This window comes from Terrapene carolina, unplaced genomic scaffold, assembly GCF_002925995.2.
Source record: "Terrapene carolina triunguis isolate 2854851 unplaced genomic scaffold, T_m_triunguis-2.0 Scaffold42, whole genome shotgun sequence".
Taxonomy (NCBI): domain Eukaryota; kingdom Metazoa; phylum Chordata; order Testudines; family Emydidae; genus Terrapene; species Terrapene triunguis.
Window position 1 is genome coordinate 68,742,468 of NW_020664393.1, and position 25,606 is coordinate 68,768,073.

The following is a 25,606-nucleotide window of genomic DNA, read 5'->3' on the forward strand; positions in this document are numbered from 1 at the left end:
AAACAAAACTTTAGAAAGAAACCTGCCAGAATTAAACATCTTTTGTTTCTAAGAACTCAAAATGGACAACAAATAAATAGAATTGTGGGAAAAAAGAATAGCCCCCATAATGAATATTATCTTCACTTCGTTTTCAGCAACATACGAGAGTTTCACTGTGTAGTTTATTTCTATAACAAATATACCAATGGAACAAAAGAATGTCACTGTTTTGGTAAAGTTGTGTTGCTTTTTTCAGTGTGTCTTAGTTTAGTTCTGTAGAGTAAGACAGGCATTTTAGAATCATAATACTGGTTGCCATTCAATGATGAGGAAATGCAAATCATCCTTTTGGAGCTCTTCATTCTGAAGACAACTTTCTAACTCTGCCATTTGCTACAAGCCCAACCATTTGAATAGCCTTATCTTTCTCAATTGACTAAAAAGGCACATTAAAGGCAGTTCTAGAGAGCCTCATTTTCAAATTACTGTACATCCAGTTACTAAAGTTTCCTACCACAATGCATCACTGCCATCTTTGAAACAGGTTTCTGTCCATTACCCCAGAGAACAAGAAAAAAAAAAAAAACTGAAAAGGAAAATTTAAAAAGTTGTCCATTTAAAAAAATTCAACCTAGTTAGATCTGCTCTATCCAGGTTCTGTGTTTGTTGGTCTGCTCCACTGTGTCTGAAGTTTCCCAAAAGATAATGCATGTAGAGAGAACAGGAGCAGAAATGAGAGCAGTTTCTGTAGCACCAAAAATCTCCAAGTTGTGGTGTTGTATTCTTTATTTATATCAGATACAACTGTCTGAAGTTCTGTTTGGTTCTTGTAGGCTGGTTGGTTTCAGGTACCTGAGACAATAGCACCAAATTTAACAGAAAGAAAGAGAGCGAGCACTTAAGACCAAGGCTCTGCACATACTTGGTGCAATTGGAAATCGAATGGCTCAGAAGACTGCTCTCCCATGAGCAGTTTAAGAGGATAAACCCATCCATCTCAAAGACATCACAGGAATGTTTCAAACATATGAACTGTTCTTTCCATTTCCTGCAAGAGACACCAAGCATTAATTATATATAAATATACAGCAACAGAAATAAAGTTAGTGTTATATAATCAGATCTACTATGATTTTCTTTTAAACCTGAACAAATAATTTATAAGAAAATAGACAATTCTGTTAACCATTTCTGCTAGTAGATGGAAAACAATAAATGGGAGACTGTTTTCTGCATTAATGCTTCTTTAATTAGTTTTCCTAGTTGATGGTTAATGGGAAGACGCAGGTATATTAAGATCAAACTTCAGTTGATGCACCTTCCATGTATTACTAAATGAGGAAGGCTGAGGTGTGGACCAGAGCTGCTGCCAAGCAATACTTCTGTTTGTTGATTTAAGGCCAATCATTTATCTGAAACATGGCCACTGAAAAGTAGTAGTCTTTTTCCACATCATACAAAAATGTAAGGTTTCATAATAACCATCTACTTCCAGTGGTTAGAAATGAATCTAGTATTTTTTAAAACCTAATCTTATAAATGGACTATAGCAGGGATCGGCAACCTTTGGGACGCGGCCTGTCAGGAAAATCCACTGGCGGGCCAGGACAGTTTGTTTACCTGCAGCGTCCGCGGGTTCGGCCGATCGCAGCTCCCAGTGGCTGTGGTTCGTCGTTCCAGGCCAATGGGGGCTGCGGGAAGTGGCGTAGGCCGAGGGATGTGCTGGCTGCGGCTTCCCGCAACCCCCATTGGCCTAGAACGGCGAACCGCGGCCAGTGGGAACTGTGATTGGCCAAACCCGCAGACACTGCAAGTAAACAAACCGTCCCGGCCCACCAGCTGATTTCCCTGACGGGCCGCGTGCCAAAAGTTGCCAATTCCTGGACTATAGCAAAAGACAGGTTCTTCAGTCTGAAAAGCCTTTTTAAAGGAAGATATTTAAGCCCTAATTGCACTTTACATTATTAAAACACTATGCTTACTCAAAAGTCCCAAAGTACTTTACAAACTCTTCAGATATAGGGCTTCTGAAATGCAAACATTTCTAAGGTGAAGGATGACAGTGACAGAAACAACAGGCTCACAGCCAGTTTTTGTTTTTGAAGATTTTCTGTTGCAAGATTGCCAACACTTCAATCTCTCTGGTCACTCAGTAACAGACTTAAAGGTGGCAATCTTGCAACAGAAAAGCTTCAAAAACAGACTCCAACGAGAAACTGCTGAGCTTGAATTAATATGCAAACTAGATACCATCAATTTAGGCTTGAATAGAGACTGGAAATAGATGAGCCATTACACACATTGAATCTATTTCCCCATGTTAAGTATCCTCACACCTTCTTGTCATTATCACTACAAAAGTTTTTTTCTTCTGCTGATAATTGCTCATCTTTATTAATTAGCCTCTTAGAGTTGGTAGGGCAACTCTCACCTTTTCATGTTCTCTGTATGTGTATATCTCTCTCCTTACTATATGTTCCATTCTATGCATCCGATGAAGTGGGCTGTAGCCCACGAAAGCTTATGCTCAAATAAATATGTTAGTCTCTAAGGTGCCACAAGTATTCCGCCTCTAGAGAATGAGTTGATACTATTCTCCAGTCTTATATCTGAATTTTATGGATTTTGTCATTTGCGTCCTCTTTATGTTCTTTAAGATCGCATTTAATGAGACAGAAACAGAGACACCCCAGCATGGGTTTGATTGTTTGCAAGGGAAGGATAGGGGGATTGGGTCATATCAGAAACTAATGGTCACTGTGTTCCTTAAGCCATTATTGCTTAAGTTTCTTTTTATCCATATAAGTTTCTTTTTATCCTTAGTAGTTAATACAGTTTTCACAAGAGGATTTCAAATGTGCACCAGTTAATACAGAAATATTGCTACCCAAAGTCTATTGCAAAATTCAGATGAGAAACAAGAGAAATTGTAAAACTTTACCTCTACAAGTTGTGATTTGTCATAATCTTTACGATGCCGATAGATGCACTGACTAAGGAGTGAGTACAGCCTCTCAAGTTGGTCAACAGTCAGGTTGTTACTTCTCTTAACCAACAAATCCAGTAGTTTCTGTTAAGAGGAAAAACATAACACAAATAAAGAATCAAGTTTTTCATATATTCATTCTTGAAATCTGTTTGAGACTAATTATTACATTTAATTGTTTGTGGACAAAGCAGAAATGTGCTAGAAGGATATTTTATATTCCGAACAAGAACATGGTTCAGTATGTAAATAATATAACTGCTGTCAACAGTCTTAAGAGCAGATAACTCTTAACAGAGATCTTCTTTACATTTGTTTGTTTCAGTATGCAGAGATTCTCTAATTACTATACTTATGGAAAACATATTCACACTTGGGAGAAGCTCTCTGTAAACATTCAAAGCCCTTCTTAAAAAACTCTCCTTTGTTGTGATGCCTACAAAAAAACAAACTAACTTGATGGGGGGCGGGAAGAGAGCAGATATTAACTCCACTTCACCAATCAACACAACTACATCATCAACCCCTATTACTGCATAATCGTGTCTGCACAAACTGCACTGGAAACACTGGACTGGACTTTTATACCATAATTATTAAAAAGCTTTTATATGTATATTTATTACTGTATCTTCAGATACAGCAGTAAGATACAAATGAGTAGTTAACAATTTTGTTATGTGGTCACTAATTAAATAAAAATTGCTGGATAAAGAAAAATCTTCAAACGATAATGCTGACAGAAAAGATTATACTTTCTGCAGTATAAAATAAGGGAAGTTGGGTCTTCACAATTTTCTGTACACAGTATAAAAATATCTTCCATGGTGTTTGAAAAGGGTTGGTAGTGGTAATTATTAAATTTAGTTCTCAGTCCCATTACCTTTAATCTGTCATGGTCAACAATTAGAGGGGGCATGAGATCCAGTGGCTCCTCCGGAACCTGCTCCAGACTTGCAGGTTTTGGGGGCTCCAAAGTGACTTTTCGAGATTTCTTAAATTTCGATACACCTGCAATTTGGATGCAAAATTATAGCACATCAGGAACAACTGATAAAAAATTAAAGTAAAGTAAAATATTTATTAAATGTAAAACATTTCCAATAGTCTTTCAACTATAATGTCCCAGTCAAACTCCCACTAAAAATAGCTAATGGCATTTATATAGTCCATACCACCATATTATCGAGGCATTGAAATTAAGATTTGACCTTGTGTTACTACTGACAGCTGTGAATAGGACAGAATCATTTGTACACAACGTCCTGGTTTTGGAAACCTGGCTGAAAATATAAGAAGATAATTTGAATTTACTATTAAAGCAGCTACCGCCCATCAAAGTCAACAGCAGATCATCTAATCTGACCTGCTGCATAACACAGGCCACTAATTTCTGCAACCAGCTCATAACTTCTGGTTGAAATACTGCATACTGAAGGACAATCTTTATTGAAAAACATCAACTGCTGGAGAATCCACCACTTTCCACAACAAGATGTTCCAATGTTTAATTACCCTCACTATTAAAAGAGTACATCTTATTTAAAGTCTGAATTTGATTTATTAAAAATGTTTTAAATCAGGCTTTTGAAGAACGCACACTATGGAAATTGTTGACTCGTACTTTTTTACTCTTACTGTCACCAGACATTTCAACATTGTGTGACAGGATTCAACAGGCAAAAAGAATTGCATGGGTCAGAGTCTACTCTGACATACCTTGAATCTATTGTATCACCCAGCAACAGTTTCACTGGTTAGTTTAATTCACAATTCATTTCTCTATAAAGTGGTGTCCCCTACAGATATAGTTGCGCTTGCTTTTCATTTCTACTTGGTTCCATTTTAAAGACGTATGAATTGCACTCATTGCTATGTGGAGGGCACTCTGGTATGGCAGACTTTTTTATGTGAGACAAAGCAATGGATTTCTCAATTTTATTAAATGAAATAGACAAGACAGATTTTTTATTAAAAGGCTTAAAGTAGCAACTGAGCCATACTTTGGCCAGGGTAATTTCAACTGGCGATGCTATTGTGATTTCAGATGTCATTCTATCATCATATTTATCATTGGATTAGATTTCTTATCTGTAGGTCTACTATTGAGACTTTGTTTTACCATCTGAAAAATAATGCCAGGTGCTCAAGACAAGCCACTTATAGCTGCTGATATATGCTTAAGGCACAGGTAGGTTCAATTAGCATAATTCTCTATTATCTGTTATACCTTCACATAAATATGAAGGATGCCACTCGTCCAGAACACAGAAGCACATATCCTAACAAGTATAAGAAAGTCACAATTAGAGCTGGGCAAAATTTTTCAGATGCAACTCTTTCACCAAAAAATTCAGATTCAGGTCAACCGAAAGATTTCACGATGTCATGTTAAATTCACCAACCTGTTTCAGTAGAAAAAAATAATCCAGACAAGTTGAAACATTTTCAAAACTGAATGTTTCAAAATTATGTTTTGTTTCTTATTTTGCTTCAATTGTATTTTTTAAGATACTTGGAAATAAATGTTTTGTTTGAAACAAAACTAGGGTGGGGTTTTTTTCTTTTAGGGTTAGCTGAATTTTTTTTTTTTTTTTTTTTTTTTTTTTTTTTTTTTTTTTTAAACACCTCTTTTTTGCTTCACTTCAAACCAAAATAATTTTTCTTCCTCCCAGAGTTTTTGGTCAGGCCACTGAAATGAAAAATTGGATATTTGCACAGCTCTAGTCACATCTCCCTGAGCTTTAAAAGTTCACAGCGATTCCCAGTAAACTTCTACATCAATATTAAAGCTTTTTAAACTTACATTTTAAGTAAGAATTCCAGATTGACCGGCTTTCACCTAATACATCTCTAGTGTTCCCTTACATTCCAATGGTTAGTTTAATTACCCTTCTCTTATCACAACATTCTGAGAGAGAGAGAGCAAGAATTCATAATAATTATGCCCTAATTGTAGAATAAACTTCCTTCTACTATTTCAGATTGCCAACTGGTGCCAGAATTGAAAAGTAGTTTAAAGAAATATGTTTATGGTAGCATTTATTTGTTCTTAATAATTGATGTTTATATTATTTTATTACAAAGCGCTCCAAGACTTTTGCAAGTACTTGTGTTATGGGGATGCTCTCTGCCCCACACCAGAGCAGGGCATGTTTTCTTCAACATACTCTCAGTCAATGCCAGCCCATGAGGAGTGATAAGGAGGAGGCATACACAAGCAGAGGCAGGAATAGCAAACTGTCTCTTGAGCATACTAGTTCACTGGACTATCCTACACCACAATGCAAACCCCTTACTGGTTTCATTTAATGTCTGTGACTCGTGTTTTCCTGACTGCACCTCAAAGCCCTACAATAATCACCCCTGAGGAAGGCTGGACACTGCTCCACCTGGAACATATTGGGACTGAAGGGGGACCATTGGGTATTGACATAAAACATTCTCTTCTCCCTACTGGGCCATGTGTGCTACCTCCCCAGTACTCTCAAGCTTCTAATGGGCTAGGGAACAAGGGACAATTTGGTCCCAAACTTACTCTACCACTATACCAGCTTCCTTTCTCCCCCTTCATTTGTCTCTCTTTCACCATCTAGTGGAGAACTGCACCCATTCTTCTGCACATAGTACTTTCTCAGTGGGGTAACAAGGAACAAGGAAGTGAAACTGACAGCTGTGTTCTGTTCCTTCTGGGTCATTAGAGAAGAAGGAGAGGTTACTCACCTTGTGCAGTAACTACAGCTCCCTGTGGGTGCTCCACTTTAGATGCGCATGCACCCTGAGCCTTTGATCGAAGCTATTTGGTAGCCGTGCGCATTCAGCTTGCACATGTGCCCTATATATCCTTGTGTCCAGGGCTAAATTCAGCCGGAGCTGTCCAGAGCAGAGCTCCGGTAAATATTTTCAACAACCTGAGAGTTTTTATAGCATGTTGCGGAGGGGCAAGGGGGGCTCCGGGAAATAATCTATAAGAATTTAAGCCCTGCTTGTGTCCCATACTGAGGCTATATATGGCCGCATGGGCAAACCACCATCAGTTCCTTCTCTACCACAAAGTCCCACAGAGAAACTCTGAAACGCGGGGGAAGGAGGATGGGTAGTAGAGCACCCGCACGGACTGACATCTCAAAGAACTCCAGTTACAGCACAAGATGAGTAACCTCTCCTTCTTCGAGTAGTGTCTCTGTGAGTACTCCACTTCAGGTGGCTCCACCACAGCAACCCCTTAAGGAAGTGGGAGGTTCAGAACAGAGTCCAGCACTGAAGAGAGGTCTGCATTGCCTACTGCAGCATCTGATCTAGCAGCGTGAACCAAAGCACAATGGTAGGGAAAACTCTGTAGTGAAGCCCATGTTGCAGCTCAGCAGATTTCTGCAAACATCCATGAACAGGCCTACAGATGTGGACTGATCTAGTAGAATGTGCAGTCACTTGTACAGAAGGTTGAGCAACAGCCAAGCCACAACAGGTGATAATATATTCAGAGATCCATTTATAGTGTCTCTGCATGAAGATACTGGATCCCGTAGACCTATCTGCAATAGAGGGAGGGAAAGTCTAGGGGACTTCCTGAATTGTTTGGTTCTGTTCAAGTAAAAGGCTAATGCTCTCTTAACATCTAGTGTATGGAAGGAAGGTGGCTTGCTGCATAGAGAGTTATGAGGCTTAGTAAAGAAAACTGAAAAGTGAATAGTTTGGTTAATGTGAAACTCACAAGAAACCTTAGATAAAAATTTTGGATGGGGTTGTAATGATACTTTCTCCCTGGAGAACACAATAAATGGAGGGCCTGCCATTACAGCCCCACTCTCCCAAACTTTAAAGCAGAAGCATTGCCCACCAAAAAGGCCACTTTCATAGACAAATGTAACAGAGCACACAGCTAGTGGCTCAAAAGCTTGTTTAACAGTTAAGGACAAGGTTGAGATCCCAAAGCAGAGTAAGATCTCTAATCATCAGAAAAAGATTCATAAGATCTTTCATGAGCCTCCTTGTGGCTGGATGTGCGAAAATTGAGAAACCTTCTACTGGCAAACAGAAAGCTGTTATTGATACTAATTGAACCTTGATGGAACTCACATACAGAGACCAATGTCTTCAATTCCAACAGATAATCCAAGAAAAAGATGACTAGACATGCGAAAGATGATGGCAGTTACACCAAAGATGGTATCTGCTTCATTTCTGGAGGTAAATTTATCTTGTAGATTTTCCTGATATTTAACAGCACGAATTATACTCCCGATGAACAGGATGCTTTTAGTTCCAAGAACCACTGAGACACTATGCTTGGAGTTGCAGAACAGTCAGATTTGGGTGAAGTGTTCGATCCACATTGAGACAGTCGAGAATCAAGTAGGAGCTGCCACAGAGGGTCAGAGGTGAGTCTGATGATAAGGTAAGGAAACCAAACTTGTCTTGGCCAAGTTGGTGCATTCAAAATGATCCTGGCATGGTCCTGCTTGATCTTGTTGACAACCTTTAAAGCAATGGCATTGATGGATATGCACTTCTAACTGCCCTCAATTCCAGCAGATTGATTTGCAAGCACTGTTCTTGTTGTGAGCATTTGCCCTAGCCTGAGTGATAACCCAAATGTACTCCCCATCCCAAGAGAGAAGGGTCCAATGTTATGACAGTACAGGGATTCTGGATTAATGGGGTTCCTGCACAAACCCTGGAAGGATCCTTCTACCAGATGAGTGATTGTTGCACCCCGCTTGGTATAGACACCTGTTTGTGTCTGTTGGGCATGTAAAATGTCCTGAGCCACACCTGGAAACATCAAAGATGTAATCTAGGGTTCTGTGTTATAAAAACACAAAGAGACTTGAGGACTGTGCTGCATTCTTTGGATAAGGTTCTTTGGAGCGAGGAACCTATTGGGAGGGAGGATAAGCCATCATCAAATCCAGAAACGCTCCTCTAAAAAGTATTCACAGTGTAGGGGTCAAGGCCGATTTCTCCACATTTATTTGTGGGCCTAAACTGTGGAAAAGTAAAGTTGTTGTTTTAACTGCCAACAGCACCTCCTGATAAGACCATCCTTTGAGAAGCCAGTGGTTGAGGTAGGGAAAAACTGTTATTCCTAGACAACGGAGGTGGGCAGCTACAACCACCATAATTTTTGAGAAAACCCTTGGGGTGGAAGAAAGGCCAAAGGGTAGGATCTGGTATTGGTAGTGATCGTGAACAACTATGAAATGAAGAAATCTTTCATGAAAGGGCTGAATCGCTACATGGAAGTAGGCATCTTTGAGGCTGAGAGTTGCAAACCAGTCCTCTGACTTCAGGGAGGGAATTATAGCTGCTAGAGAGACTATTCTGAATTTCAGATATCTGACATTCTTCTTCACTTGTCTGAGATCTAATATTGGCTGCCAACATCTGTTTCTCTTGGGTATCAGAAAATACTTTCCCTTTGTGTTGAAGTGGAACTGGTTCTGTGGCCCCTACACTTAGGATCAATGTGATCTTCTCTCTCTGCAACTGATTGTGAGGGGGGTCCCTGAAGAGGGATGGGAGGGTAGGATGGAGATAAACTGGATTGTATAACCAGAGTAATGGCCTCCAACACCCATTTGTTTGATGTCAGTCTCCCCCACATGCTGGTATATATTAGAGATATCTATCTATCTATCTATCTATACATCTATATATGGTGGGGAGGGGGGGACACAACACAGACAAGCCGTGTCCAACATGCGGAAAAGGGATAGACTGCTGCAGCTGAGAAACTCTTATCGAGTGGTTCAGACTCTCAACCAACCCATAAAAACTGGAGCTTGGAAGATGCTGATGGCTGGTATGAAGCAGTCAAGGTAGTTGTCATGTTCCTTTTAAGAGTCTCTCAACCCCATATTGCCGTGGTTCAGATAATCTACAGAAGGTAAAAATCGAGCTAGATGGGAGCTTTGTGCAGATTGAGACCTGGTGAATTTCCTTTTACTTGCCTGTATATCCCCAAGGATCTAAGTGTAGCCCTCGAGTGTTTTAGGGTATGAAGTCAGCCATCTTTGAAGTCCTTGAAGAGCTTGTGGCCATTAAATGGTAACTCCTCAATAGTCGATTATACCTCCTGCTGGAAACCAGACAACTGAAGCCGGTGTGTGTGTGAGTGTGAGTGCGAGTGTGAGAGAGAGAGAGAGAAATAGACCTGGCTGCAATGTTGGCCACATCAAGTGAAGCCTGCAAAGACATCTTCACCAAAAGCTGATCCTCCTCTTTAATTATGGCTAGGGCTGTCGATTAATCGCGGTTAACTCAATTGATTAACTCAAAAAAATTAATCGCACTGTTAAAACTATAGAATACCAATAGAAATTTATTAAATATTTTTGGATGCTTTTCTACATTTTCAAATATATTGATTTCAATTACAACACAGAATACAAAGTGTACAGTGCTCATTTTTTATTACAAATCTTTGCACTGTAAAAATGATAAAGAAATAGTGTTTTTCAATTCACCTCATATAAGTACCATAATGCAATATCTTTATCATGAAAGTGTAACTTACAAATGTAGATTTTTTTTGTTACATAACTTCACTCAAAAAAACCAAAATAATGTAAAACTTTAGAGCCTACAAGCCCTCAGTCCTACTTCTTGTTCAGCCAATTGCTAAGACAAACAAGTTTGTTTACATTTACGGGACATAATGCTGCCTGCTTCTTATTTACAATGTCAACTGAAAGTGAGAACAGGCATTTACATGACACTTTTGTAGCCGACACTGCAAGGAATTTACATGCCAGATAAATTAAACATTCATATGCCCCTTCATGCTTTGGACACCATTCCAGAGGACATACTTCCATGCTGATGATGCTCGTTTAAAAAATGCGTTAATAAAATTTGTGACTGCACTCCTTGGGGGAGAATGTATGTCTTACGCTCTGTTTTACCCACATTCTGCCATATATTTCATGTTATAGCAGTCTTGGATGATGACCCAGCACATGTTGTTCATTTTAAGAACACTTTCACTTCAGATTTGACAAAACGCAAAGAAGGTACCAATGTGAGATTTCTAAAGATAGCTACAGCACTCAATCCAAGATTTAAGACTCTGAAGTGCCTTCCAAAATCTGAGAGGGACGAGGTGTGGTGCATGCTTTCAGAAGTCTTAAAAGAGCAACACTCCAATGCAGAAACTACAGAACGCAAACCACCCAAAACAAAAAAACCAACAAAAAAACTTCCCAACTTTCTGCTGGTGGCATCAGACTCAGACGATGAAAATGAATATGTGTCGCTCCGCACTGCTTTGCATCATTATCAAGCAGAACCTGTCATCGGCATGGACACATGTCCTCTGGAAGGATAGTTGAAGCATGAAGGGACATATGAATCTTTAGAGCATCTGGCACGTAAATATCTTGCGATGCCGGCTACAACTGTGTCATGAAAACACCTGTGGTCACTTTCAGGTAACATTGTAAACAAGAAGCGGACAGCATTATCTCCTGCAAATGTAAACAAACTTGTTCGTCTAAGCGAATGACTGAACAAGAAGTAGGACTGAGTGAACATGCAGGCTCTAAAATTTTACATTGTTTTATTTTTGAGTGCAGTTATTTTTTTTCTACATAATTCTACATTTGTAAATTCAACTTTCGTGATAAAGGGATTGCACTACATTATTCGTATTAAGTGAATTGAAAAACACTATTTCTTTTGTTTTTTACTGTACACATTTGTAATAAAAAATAGTATAAAGTGAGCACTTTACACTTTGTATTCTATGTGGCAATTGAAATCAATATATTTGAAAATGTAGAAAACATCCCAAAATATTTAAATAAATGATATTCTATTATTTTTTAATCGCGCGATTAATCGCGATTAATTTTTTTAATCATTTGACAGCCCTAATTATGGCACTAAACTGATCTTGATGTTCCTGTGGTAAATGGTCAATAACAGCATTAAACTTCTGGTTATTCAGGAAGTCATATTTCAACATTAGCGTTTTGTGATTTGCAATCCTAATATGTAATGTCACCAAAGAGGCGCTTTTATGATCAAAATAGTCCAGACACTTCTGATCCTTGTTATATGGGGTAGCTTTAGGAATATGCGGTCTACACCTTTCATTAACTGTGTCCATGACCAGATAATTTGATGTCAGGTGTAAAAACAAAAACTCGGGATCCCTGGCCCAGGTGTAGTATTTTTTAATTGGCACTCTTGCAGGTAGGGTGTGCTGCTGCTGGAATTTGGCCCTATGGTCTTGGCTGGCTCAAGGAGAGCTTCATTAAACTGGTAGTGCCACCAGCGCTGAAGTAGAAGTATGTAATATGTCCAGAAGCTAGTGATGGGAATCCTGGATTTCTTCCAGGGGAATTTGAAGTGTGTTCACCATCTGCTTCAGCAGGTCCTGGAACTGCTGAAAGTCATCAGCTAATGGTAATGATGGAAGCATTACTGCCTAATCAGGCAATGAAGAAGAGGAGATATTTGTATGGTGGGTGACCTCCTTGTCCACCTTCGCCACTTGCTCCACAAAGGTCTCCTCTGCTGATTCAGCATAGAGGGGAGGGATGGAAGGTACTGGAAAATGAGGTCTTCTATGCTCCTTATGTGACTGAATCAGGAACCCTGAAAACTGCAGATAGTATACTGCCCATGGGTCCCAATAAGGCCAAAGAGGAGGCCCATAAGGCATGGGGGGAGGTAGCCATTGCTGATGATCCCAAGTATTAATAGGCAGAGAACTTGTATTCTTCCTTCCTTCCATCTGCAGAGAACAACATCTCCTTGAGCAAATACTATTATTTCAGCAAATAAACTGGAAAGCCTTGAACTGAAAGCTCTGAGTCTGACTACGAATGCTCTTCTACATATTGTAAAAGAAGTTACAACAGTTCTTTCTGAATGGTAGAAATTGGGAAGTAGTGCATCTGAATACATCATGCACAGCTGGTGACTGAGCAGCTCTCGGTACCGAAAGATGTCCGGAAGTCGCAAGGAGGGGAGACTCAGGAGGGTACCGGAACTCCTGTGGTACCTGGAGCACAATCGAACATGGTACAGGCACTGAAGTTGTTTTCAATGTCACTGTCCGAGTTGTTGATCATGGGTCTGAGGGTACTGCAGATTCCAGTGAGGCTACTCTCTTACTAGCATAGGCTCTGATGGCAGCCACACTAATAGTCTTTGATACCATACCCTTTGTCGGCAAGGTATGGGACTTAGATGAAGTCTTAGAGTGCTTCATGGTACCCAAAGTACTTGGCGCCTCAACAGCACTCCTCACAGGGCCCTGAGGTCTCTGGTTCCTGAATCTTCTTTGAGAAAGAACTTCCCGTTCTCCTTCACTTACCTGCCCCCCTCCTTAGTCTTTGAGTGGTAAACTCTTGGTACCAATGAAGCAATTATAGGTACCTTGCTAATGGAGAGTGTCAGAGACCAGGATCTCAACGCTGCCTTCACCTTGGAAGCTCTCGTGATCATGATCTCGATGTAGACAGGACATTAACGGAAGCAAAGGGCTCCTGTTTAGGGGGTTTCCTGTCCCCAGCTCCGAAGTCAGTCTTAAGGCTTTCTCCATCACTAACACATTATACTTAAATCTCCCTGTTTTTGTGGAATCTTCCCTTAAAACAAGTGCAAATATTCCACTTGCTGGGGATATGTGAGTCTCCCAAGCAATATGCTGAAAATGCTCATCGCTGACGGGAATCACTTTTCAACAGGAGAGGCACGTTTTAAAATCTGGTGAGCCTGGCATCCCAGATACAAGAAAAAAAACCTGACACCTCAGTAAGGGAAAAAACAAAAACAAAATTTCCCCAAGAAAAAGGGAATAACAGTTCCAACAACTATAAAGTACTAAGAATCCTACCAACTAACTAAAGAACTAACACTATATACTACATTCTAACTCTAAAGAGGAAAACAGGCAAACACTAAACTCTCTCTGTTCAAATGTGATTGAGAAAGAACTTAAGGCTGTTTACCCAGGTTGCGCTACATTGCCTTGGGACAGGGCACGGAGATGTGACGGATGCATGTGCAGGCTGAACAGGCAATGCTACCAAAAATTTCGGATCAAATTTTTCCATGGGTGAAATTTAAAAAAAAAGTAGGGAGAAGTATGGATAAATGTGGAATTCTCACAAACCTACAGAAAGTTTAAGCCACTGAAATCATTGGTTTAATGGTGTGATGCTCCCAGATAGATTTTTGTGAAAAATAAAGTTACTTTTAAACATTTTTCCCCACATCTAGATAGAAGATAAAACAACAACTCTGCTGGAGTTTAGACAAGTAGATGAATATATTATTTAAAGTAAAAACTTGAGAAAAAAGTTTTAAGTTTTAAAAATAAATTATACTTTGTTTTAAAGTATATTGAATCATGTCATTTACGATATCAAAAGTTTGCTGAAGCTTTGTGCATTGAGAATTTTACAAAATGCACAGGTTCGTTTTTTTAATATATAAACATGAAGGTTCAACCAATACATGGTATTTGTCTTCACTTTCATTATGATATATAGTTTATTTATGTTCATAAAAACTGTACAGTTCAAAGGCACTCATGAAATAGCTCAACTTTAAAACCGAGCCCTTAGTTCCCAACAATAATTTTTCAAGTCACTGCAAAAGTGGGTCTGTTATATCTCCTCTATATAGCAACATCAAGTGCAGATGCAAGGCAAATTCTCCAAATCTCTCCTCCTGATTAAACCAAATTTCTCATCTTTCTTCCCAAGCCCTCCCTTCTCCAACACTGCGTAAATTTTTAATCTCTTTTGACACCAAAGCTTGAAAACTCGGTCATATTTGACTTTTCTCTCCTTCTTCCACATCCAAGCATTTGCCAAATCCTAGTGGTTCTTTCTTTACAACATCTCCAAGATTTACTCTTCTCTCTTTATTGCTACTTCTGATCCTGTCCTGCCATAGGTTATCTCTTGCCTCAACTATTCAACCCACCTCTCTTCTTACAATACTGATTGTCACTTTGGTTTTCTTCAGTCTATACATAATTAAATTTCTAAAAGTATTTTCCTCCTCTGTTACTCAGACCACATTGCCCCCAGTTTGAGTCCCTTCACTGGCTACCACTTGCCTTTCACATCAAGTTGAAGATTGTGTTCCTAACTTACAAGGCCCTGCAAAAATCCACTCCTCCTGACAAATCAGCACTTTTTCCTGTTCATCTTCTCATGTACACTGCCTTGCTCAAGTTTCTAATCTACACATACTCTTCATCTCCTCCTATCACTTATTACTGTACCTTATTCCATGCTACTCCTAACCTTGGAAAACACTTCCTAACCGTATACACTGAGGAATAACGACACCTATCATTTAAAAACCTTTATTAAAACTCATTTATTTTGCAAACCCTAACACTAACCTTTTAAAGATAGCTGTTCATAAATACGTAAAAGAACAATGTAACAAAAAAGCAAGCGAACGAACACCTTTTACGTCTCTCTTCCCCTTGGGCCCCCAAGAGATGTTGTTTCTCTGCTTTTATTCACCATTATCCTTCCCACCTCTTTGTCTATTGTCCTTTCTCTGCAATGTCTGTCTATCTATTGATTGTAAACTGCTCCCAGCAGAGATCATCACTTGCAAAGCAACATATACACCTCAGGCAAAAATCTTTTGTTACAAATTTTTTAAAAATATACTACTCTCAACCTGATTTCATCAAAATCCTTCAAATTTGCAATAAGGAAATCCTGTAAGATTATGTATGTTCTATATTTTATTGAATTAAAACCCAAACAGTGACACTGTAAATGCCTGGATCAAAAAGCACTATGAACCCACAACATACTAAGTCCCATACTAACAGTGGGAGGAATTTAAAAAAAACCCACTATTTTCAGTATCACAAAACGTTACCTGTATATTTGCAGTTTCCCCACAGAAACCATACAGAAGCAAACAGAACATTGTCAGTACTGAGGTAGACTTGTTTATCTAAGGAAATGTGACCAAAAATGACGTTTAACTCAGGATGGAATTGTGTTATACGAATATTAGATGTTAAAAATGTTCAGGTTGCAGTTCACAAAACACACTATTCACTTGCTATTGCAACAAAGTATACCCATCTATATTTACTTTAGCATTAATCTCAGTACTGGAAATACTGAAAACAAACCATACCTTCTTTATCAGGTTCAATATCTTTAGTCTCAATGTCTGTGCTGCTCACTGGTGTCTTTTCATTATTGCTGTATTGTGGTACTTCAGTATTAGACTGTTTCACCAAATCAGCTCCCTGATTTTCACCAGAAGCTTCTGTTTTTTCCTTTGGCTGATCTTCAGACACAGCTTTTTGCTCATTACGAGGCACATCATCATTGTCACATGCTGAAACATCAACTGGTTCTGCTTTACCATTCTGACATTCTGGAACAGGTATCCCCTCTAAGCTGTGTGCAGATGCCTCACCATTCACGCAGTCCCACTTAGATGGAGACTCCTTCCTTGATTCCTTTTCAGCATTCACAGTAAGACTGTCATTTACTAACAGGGATTCATTTGAACTCTCTTCTTCTGTTGATGCGAAACTGTTTTCTTTTCCTATTGTCCCATTGTTAAGTCTCTGTTCTGCATCTATATCCATGATATCACAAGAGGACTCATCATTTGTCATAGACAGATCTCCCATTTCCTCTCCATTCTCCTCAATGCAGTCTGTGCTGATTTCCAGTTCCCCATTCTCCAGCAGCTTCCTGCCCTCCCCATGATTTTCATCATAGGCAAATTTTGCATCATCTTCATCTTTCTTCAAATTGACTTTTCTCTTTTTAATAATGCCTTTACCCCACTGCGAACGTCGTCTTGATTTCCTCCTTATTCGAACTGAATTGGAAGAGACAGAAAACATGTCACTTTTAAATGCACATACATCTGCAACACATGGGTTAAGATAATGGACTACATACTAACGGACACCCACCATTCTCAAACTTTCCACAGTGGGGGATTTTCGAATTAGCATTGAGCTAATTCTGCTCCCACTGAAATCAACAGCAAAACGAACTCCCACTGGCTTCAATGAGAGCAGAGTCAGGCCAATGCTGACAACTTCTGAAAGTCCCACCCATCGTGGATATTTTACACTAGCCAAGTATGCAGGAAGCTTTAATTAAATTAATCTGTAAGGCCACTCCTCTTTCCTTCTTCACATTCCTCATGAAAACCTACTTCTATTTAGACCACTAAACATCAGACAGACAATTATAGATGTGGGATGCAGAATTTGAGAAAAGACAATTTTACTTCACTTTTTTTTTTTTTTTAAATCTTCAGATGACTTGGAACTATTATGTTGTGCAAGAATTAAGCTGCATAACCCCATGACCTTATTTTCATTACCCGTGTCCTCCCTCCTACTGTATGCTTTGTTTCAAGTCAGATTACATACTGTCTGGGATGTGGCAGTGTCTTCTACGTGTGTATATGCATTGTCTAGGACAGCGGAACCCCAATCTCAAAAGGGGTTTTTGGTTATGTTCCTAACCTAAACTTCAAACAATAGCTCAGGAAGAGTATTCACCTGTAATGTCGAATTTCAGTGTATCTTGTAAGAGCACAGATGATGAGAAAAAGTGTATTTTAGTAGATTGAGCAAAAGACAGGTAGATGGGAACTCCTGGATTCCAATTTCTGCTATGATACAGATTACTTATGCTCTTTGGCAAGTTATAACCACTTTGCAAGAGCTTTTCCATCTAAAAATGGAGGCTGCTATACTTAAAGTGGTCACATTGTTTTCTCTGGAGAGATACTGCCAGCACAAATCAGTATTAACGGGAAGCTCTCTCAAAGTGACCATCTTTCAAAATGAAAGAAACTAAGTCCATTAACTATACCTACCCACCTCACCGGGTCAGTTATGAAAATCAGTGTTCATAAAGTTGCTCTGAAGATGCTAGTACCATGTGAGTGCTGCGCATTAAATGACAAGAGGTCAGAGAAACATAACTAAATGTAATGTTGAGAAAGTCTTCCCTGAAAGTGCCACTTAATCTGATAATGTAACTAGTTTCAAGCCTTTACTAACTACAACATTAATAAAAAATGTCATTAACTTTTTAGTTTAAAAAGTTCTTAAAAGGACACATTCACCTTGAAAATCATAAGTTAGGAAAGTGGATTGGACTGAAGAACTTGTGGATCTAAAGGCAGAGGAGGCCTGGAATAACTTCAAGTCAAAGTTGCAGAAACTATCAGAAGCCTGCATCCCAAGAAAGGGGAAAAAATTCATAGGCAGGAATTGTAGACCAAGCTGGATGAGCAAGAATCTCAGAGAGGTGATTAAGAAAAAGCAGAAAGCCGACAAGGAGTGGAAGATGGGAATGATCAGCAAGGAAAGCTACCTTATTGAGGTCAGAACATGTAGGGATAAAGTGAGAAAGGCCAAAAGCCATGTAGAGTTGGACCTTGCAAAGGGAATTAAAACCAATAGTAAAAGGTTCTAGAGCCATATAAATAAGAAGAAAACAAAGAAAGAAGTGGGACCACTAAACACTGAGGATGGAGTGGAGGTTAAGGATAATCTAGGCATGGCCCAATATCTAAACAAATAGTTTGCCTCAGTCTTTAATGAGGCTAATGAGTAGCTTAGGGATAATGGTAGGATGACAAATGGGAATGAGGATATGGAGGTAGATATTACCACATCTGAGGTAGAAGCCAAACTTGAACAGCTTAATGGGACTAAATCGGGGAGCCCAGATAATCTTCATCCAAGAATATTAAAGGAACTGGCACATGAAATTGCAAGCCCATTAGCAAGAATTTTTAATGAATTTGTAAACTCAGGGGTTGTACCGTATGACTGGAGAATTGCCAACATAGTTCCTATTTTTAAGAAAGGGGGGAAAAAAGTGATCCGAGTAACTACAGGCCTGTTAGTTTGACATCTGTAGCATGCAAGGTCTGGGAAAAAAATTTGAAGGAGAAAGTAGTTAAGGACATTGAGGTCAATGGTAAATGGGACAAAATACAACATGGTTTTACAAAAGGTAGATCATGCCAAACCAACCTGATCTCCTCCTTTGAGAAGGTAACAAATTTTTTAGACAAAGAAAACACAGTGGGTCTAATTTACCTCGATTTCAGTAAGGCATTTGATACGGTTCCACATGGGGAATTATTAGCTAAATTGGAAAAGATGGGGATCAATACGAAAATTGAAAGGTGGATAAGGAACTGGTTAAAGGGGAGACTACAACGGGTTGTACTGAAAGGAAAACTGTCAGGCTGGAGGGAGGTGACTAGTGGAGTTCCTGAGGGATCGGTTTTGGGACCAATCTTATTTAATCTTTTTATTACTGACCTTGGCACAAAAAGTGGGAATGCGCTAATAAAGTTTGCGGATGACACAAAGCTGGGAGGTATTGCCAATACAGAGAAGGACCAGGATATCATACAGGAAGATCTGGATGACCTTGTAAACTGGAGTAATAGTAATAGGAAGAAATTTAATAGTGAAAAGTGCAAGGTCATGCACTTAGGGATTAATAACAATTTTTTTTATAAGCTGGGGACGCACCAGTTGGAAGTAATAGAGGAGGAGAAGGACCTTGGAGTATTGGTTGATCACAGGATGACTATGAGCCGCCAATGTGATATGGCCATGAAAAAAGCTAATGCGGTCTTGGGGTGCATCAGGCGAGGTATTTCCAGTAGAGATAAGGAGGTTTTAGTACTGCTATACAAGGCACTGGTGAGACCTCATCTGGAATATTGTGTGCAGTTCTGGTCTCCCATGTTTAAGAAGGATGAATTCAATCTGGAACAGGTACAGAGAAGGGCTACTATGATGATCCAAGGAATGGAAAACCTGTCTTATGAAAGGAGACTCAAAGAGCTTGGCTTGTTTAGCCTAACCAAAAGAAGGCTATGGGGAGATAGGATTGCTCTCTATAAATATATCAGAGGACTAAATACCAGGGAGGGAGAGGAATTATTTAAGGTCAGTACCAATGTGGACAAAAGAACAAATGGATATAAACTGGCCATCAGGAAGTTTAGACTTGAAATTAGACAAAGGTTTCTAACCATCAGAGGAGTGAAGTTCTAGAACAGACTTCCAAGGGGAGCAGTGGGGGCAAAAGACATATCTGGCTTCAAGACTAAGCTTGAGAAGTTTATGGAGGGGATGGTATGATGGGATAGCCTAATTTTGGCAATTAATTGATCTTTGACTATTAGTGGTAAATATGCCCAATGGCCTTTGATGGGATGTTAGATGGGGTGGGATCTGAGTTACTACAGAGAATTCTTTCCTGGGTGTCTGGCTGGTGAGTCTTGGCCACATGCTCAGGGTTTAGCTGATCGTCATATTTGGGGTCGGGAAGGAATTTTCCTCCAGGGAGGATTGGCAGAGGCCCTGGGGGGTTTTCGCCTTCCTCTGCAGCGTGGGGCATGGGTAGGGTGACCAGATCACCACACTAAAATAATGGGACACACTGGCCCCGCCCACAGTCCACCCCTGCTCCTCCTGGGCTCCGCCCCCACTCTGCCCCAGGTCCCGCCCCCTCCCCACTCAGCCCCCCCACTGCGCCCTTCCTCATCCCCCTGCTTGCTGCGACCCTCCTCAGTCCCCCACCCACCGCTTGCCTCCCTGCCCGCCACTCACCCCTACGGTGCTGACTTCCCTCTCCCGGGTGGGTGCTCGCCCACCTGCTGCCTCTTTCCACCCCTGCACCACCCTCACCTCGCCCCCATTCCACCCCCTTCCCCCAAGTCCCCGCCCCTGCCCTGCCTCTTCTCTGCCTCCTCCCCTGAGCACGCCGCGTACCCACTCTTCCCTCCTGGAAAGCGCTAAGCGCTGCTAAACAGCTTCTTGGCCGTGGAGGGGGGTGGAGAGGGGACACGGCACGCTGGGGGGAGGGGGAGGAGAAGGAGGCGAGGAGGGGGGAGCTTGGCTGCAATTTTTCCCTGTGGGTGCTCCAGCCCCGGAGCACCCACGGGGTCAGCGCCTCCCTCCCACTGGCCTCCTTACCCAAATATTGGGAAAAATGGCATCCCGATTGTACATTGATCGGGACGCAGGCCAAAGGGTTAAATATCGGGACAGTCTCGATTTTATCAGGACATCTGGTCACCCTAGGCATGGATCATTTGCTGATGGATTCTCTTCTGCACCTTGAAGTCTTTAAACCACGATTTGAGGATTTCAATAGCTCAGACATAGGTTAGGGGTTTGATACAGGAGTGGGTGGGTGAGATTCTGTGGCCTGCATTGTGCAGGAGTCAGACTAGATGATCATAATAGTCCCTTCTGACCCAAAAGTCTATGATTCTACCTGAAAAGTGTATATACTATTGTTACGAGTAACCTCTAAGAATACTAGAGCTGAAAGAGTTTTGAAAAAAAAAAAAAAAAAATTCTCCCAGCTTAGTTTGTGTATTCAACAGCACTTTCTACACAGTCAGTTTCACTGTATTGTTAATGATCAGCTGCATTCGTATCATGCACAACTTTGGTGCAGCTCATATACACTTCTCCAGGTTCTGCAAGAAGGCATTCACCAATAATAGAAGCAGAAAAATTCAAACTGAAGGGGAAAAATCCCACTTTCGGGGGACTCCGAATATGCTTGCTCTCAGGCCTACTCAAAAAGATGGTCTAGGTATACTTGGTCCTGCCTCAGCATGGGGGGGAAGGAGGAGGGACTAGATGATCTCTCGAGGTCCTTTTGGACCTATATTTTTAAGGTTCTATGACCCTTACAAAATACAGCAGGGGAGCAGAAACCCTACAACAATTCTTTAAAGGAATTTTCAAATAGCAGAGGACTTACTTTTTAAAAGGTTCTCCATCAGAAAGTTGAATTTTTAAAAACTGTTAATTTAAAACAAAAAAAGCACAGTTCCTTTAATGTCGGTTCTTTGCTGTAAGTAAAAGATTAAATATTTATCATCTCCCAATTTCTATATCAGATGTGGTCAGTTTACCAGCATAATACATTTGTTCTGTCAGCACTGCAAACTCATCCTGGGATCAGAGCCCATGATTCAAATACTTAAGCACATGCCTAAATTTAAGCATGTGAGAAATCCCATTAAAATAAATGAAATTATTCATGTGCTTACAATTAGATGTGTTTAGTGCTTTGGAGAATCAGGGCCAGAAAGTCTAGCTGGGTTCTTTCCAGTTAGTGCATCACCACCATAATAGAAGTTGAAGACCAAACTAGGCCTTGCCACATCTGTGCAAGCTTAGCTTCATAGGTGTAACTAACCGGGACATAGTGATCACAAGAAGTGATTCACAAGAAAAATTCCTCCCAAGCCCTCTCTTTCAGCTGTATTGTCTTTTATTGATAAGAAAAAACAGAAAACGTATTTTCGTCACTAAAGCAGCACACACAGAGGGAACCAATCTGTTGAATACGACACTGCATTTTTAAAGAGTTACTTCCCAGAGAAGTGATTTTATGTTGCAATACTGACAATATTATTTCCAATTTAATACCATCACTGAGAAATTAAAAATAAAAAATTGACGGTATTTGGTGACATACATTATACAGTGGAAGCCCTTCTTGCTGACTGTATTAATTATAGCTGTAGCACAGATCAAAACAATAATCCAGTTATGTTGCCTTCTATTCACTTTAGTCACCCAAAACATGGCTAAATCTGTACTCCTTTCCTTCCTTCCCAAACTCTCCTCACCTCCCACTTTGTGGGAGTCTTGTGACTTAGATGTTGTCTTTAACTCTGGCATTAGCTTAGACGAGGGGTAGTCTATTTTTTGTCAAAGTCCAAATTTCTTGGTCAAGGTATAGTCAAGGACCAGACTCCAAAGAAACTAAAAAAAAAATAATGATGATAATAAGTAAATAAAAAGATTTCAGGATCCATTCAAAAGCATCTGGACATTTGGATTTGGCCCACAGTCCACCTATTGACTACCCCGGCTTAGACCTAGACATGTAAACCAGGCAGTGACCAAATCTTGCTGCATCTTCCTCCACACTCTCTAAGAGCCAGCCCTTTTCCTCTGTCCATATAGCTAGAACTCTCTCCAGACTTCGTCTGTTCCCATCCTGACTGCTGCAACCTCCTCCTCTCAGGTTTTCAAGACCCCAGTTAGCACTTCCCTCAGGTCCACTGAAAACATTACTGCTAAGATCATTCTCCTGATCTGTCAAACTGACCATGCCACCCCTCTCAAGTCCATTCATTGGCTTTCCCTTTTTTCACCAGGTCAAAAATACGCTTCCATGGCTTACTTTTAAGGCCTTTCACAGCTTGGCTTCTCCATACTAATCTATTCTATTTTCACATGGCGCCCCACTATCAATGCTAGCCTTTACTGCCCATTTGTCCACTTCTCTCACAAGAACTTTTGTGCTATCTTCCATGCTCCCCTTTATGCATGTGATGCCATCCTCGAATTAGTCTGTAAGGCCATTGCCTTGTCCCATCTACGAATTTCTCCTTAAGATCGATATCTACTGCTATGCTTATGAGTAACTGCCAAATGATAACAGCAAAGTAGATGGACAATTGTTGCTACATAGATTAATCTTATTTGTTTATACCTTATTTTCTATATGAAAACAATTAACTGATTCAAAACCATCTGCCTGTGCATGGAGCCTATGTCCTACACGACTGACTCCATGATTCTCCAGACTAAACAAACCCAATTTTTTCAATCTTTCCTCAGAGGTCATGTTTTCTAGACCTTTAATCGTTTTTGTCGCTCTCCTCTGGACTTTTTTCCAATTTGATTTGTCCACATCTTTCCTGATATGTGGCGCCCAGAACTGGACACAATACTCCAGCTGAAGCCTTATTAGTGCTGAGTAGAGTGGAAGAATTACTTCTCGTGTCTTGCTTACAACATTTCTGCTAATACATCTCAAAATGATTTTTTTTTTTTGCAATATTATATTGTTGACCCATATTTAGTTTCTGATCCACTATAACCTTCAGATCCTTTCCTGCAGTACTCCTTCCTATGCAGTCATTTCCCACTTTGTATGTGTACAGTTGATTATTCCTTCCTAAGTGGAGTACTTTGTATTTGTCCTTATTTAATTATCCTATCTATTTCAGACCAGTTCTCCAGTTTGTCAAGATCATTTTGAATTCTAACCCTGCCCTCCAGACCACTTGCAGCCCCATCCAGTTTGGTGTCATCTGCAAACTCTGAGTGTACTCTGTGCTATTATCCAAATAATTTATAAAGATATTCAATAGAACTGGATCCACAACAGATCCCTGCGGGACCCCACTCAATATGCCCTTCAACCTCTATTGCAAACCATTGGTAACTACTTTCTGAATACGGTTTTCCAGCAAGTTGTACACCCACTTTATAGTAGGTTCATCTAGGCCAGTGGTTCTCAACCAGGGATCTGGGGGCCCCTAGGGGGCCACAAGCAGGTTTCAGGGGGTCCGCCAAGCAGGACCAGTGTTAGACTTGCTGGGGCCCAGGGCAGAGAGCCAAAGCCTCATCGCATAGGGCTGAAGCCCAGGGCCCAGAACCCTGCCACCTGGGGCTGAAGCCGAAGCCTCAGCAACATAGGTTCGTGTGGGCCCCTGTGACATGGGACCCCAGGCAATTGGCCTGACTTTTATATGCAGAAAACCAATTGTTGCAGCACTGGTGAGCCATGGCGTTTTTATAGCATGTTGGGGTGGGCCTCAGAAAGAAAAAGTTTGAGAACCCCTGATCTAGGTTGTATTTCTCTAGTTTATGAGAAGGTCATGTGAGACTATCAAAAGCCTTACTAAAGTGGAGATATGTGACATCTACTTAGTCTTCCCATCCACAAGGCTTGTTACCTTGTCAAAGAAGGATATTAGGTTGGTTTAACAGGATTTGTTCTTGACAAATCCATGTTGACTGTTATTTATTACCTAATTTTCTTCTAGGTGCTTACAAATTGATTGTTTGATTATTTTCTTCATAATCTTTCTGGGCATCGAAGTTAAGCTGATTGGTCTATAATTCCTTGGATTGTCCTTATTCACCTTTTTATAGATAAATACTATATTTGCCCTTTTCCAGTACTCTGATCTCTCCTATCTTTCACGAGTTCTCAGATAATCGCTAATGGCTCAGAGATCTCTTCAGCCAGTTTCTTAAATATTCTAGGATGTATTTCATCAGGCCTTGCTGACTTGAAGACATCTAACTTGTGTAAGTAATTCTTTACTTGTTCTTTTCCTATTTTAGCATCAGATCCCGCCCTGTTTACACTTATGGCTCATTATGTTAGTCCAATCACTGCTAATTTTTTTGGTGAAAACAGAAGCAAAAGAAGACATTTAATACTTCAGACATTGCTGCGTTTTCTGTTATTGCCTTTCCCTCCAATTACTGACTGAGGTCTACCCGGTCCTGGTTTTCCTCTTGCTTCTCATGTATTTGTTAAAATGCTTTCTTGTTACCCTTCACATTCATAGCTAGTTTAACCTTATTTTGTGCCTTGTTCTTTCTAATTCTGTCCCTGCATGCTTGTGTTATTTTTTTTATATTCATCCTTTGTAATTTGACCTAAATTTTCACTTCTTGTGTGATTCTTTTTTGAATTCAGATCGTTGAAGATCTCCTGGTTAAGCCAGGGTGACCTCTTACCATACTTCCTATCTCTCATATGCACTGGGATAGTTTGCTTTGTGCCC

The 25,606-nt window shown here is 40.2% G+C and overlaps 1 protein-coding gene across 2 annotated transcripts in view; it reads right to left on the minus strand.

Annotated features, from left to right (window-relative positions):
• Positions 1-407: 407 nt before the first annotated feature.
• Positions 408-25,606, minus strand: part of ATAD2B (ATPase family AAA domain containing 2B) — a 167,184-nt gene continuing 141,985 nt past the window's right edge. For both annotated transcript variants that reach the window (XM_024194058.3, XM_024194057.3), the window contains exons 25-28: positions 16,106-16,807; positions 3,852-3,979; positions 2,924-3,052; positions 408-1,030 (exon numbers count right to left, since the gene is read on the minus strand). In XM_024194058.3, the coding sequence (XP_024049826.2) occupies positions 989-1,030; positions 2,924-3,052; positions 3,852-3,979; positions 16,106-16,807 (1,001 nt within the window). In that variant the 3' untranslated portion in view covers positions 408-988. The remainder of the gene's footprint in view (positions 1,031-2,923; positions 3,053-3,851; positions 3,980-16,105; positions 16,808-25,606) is intronic.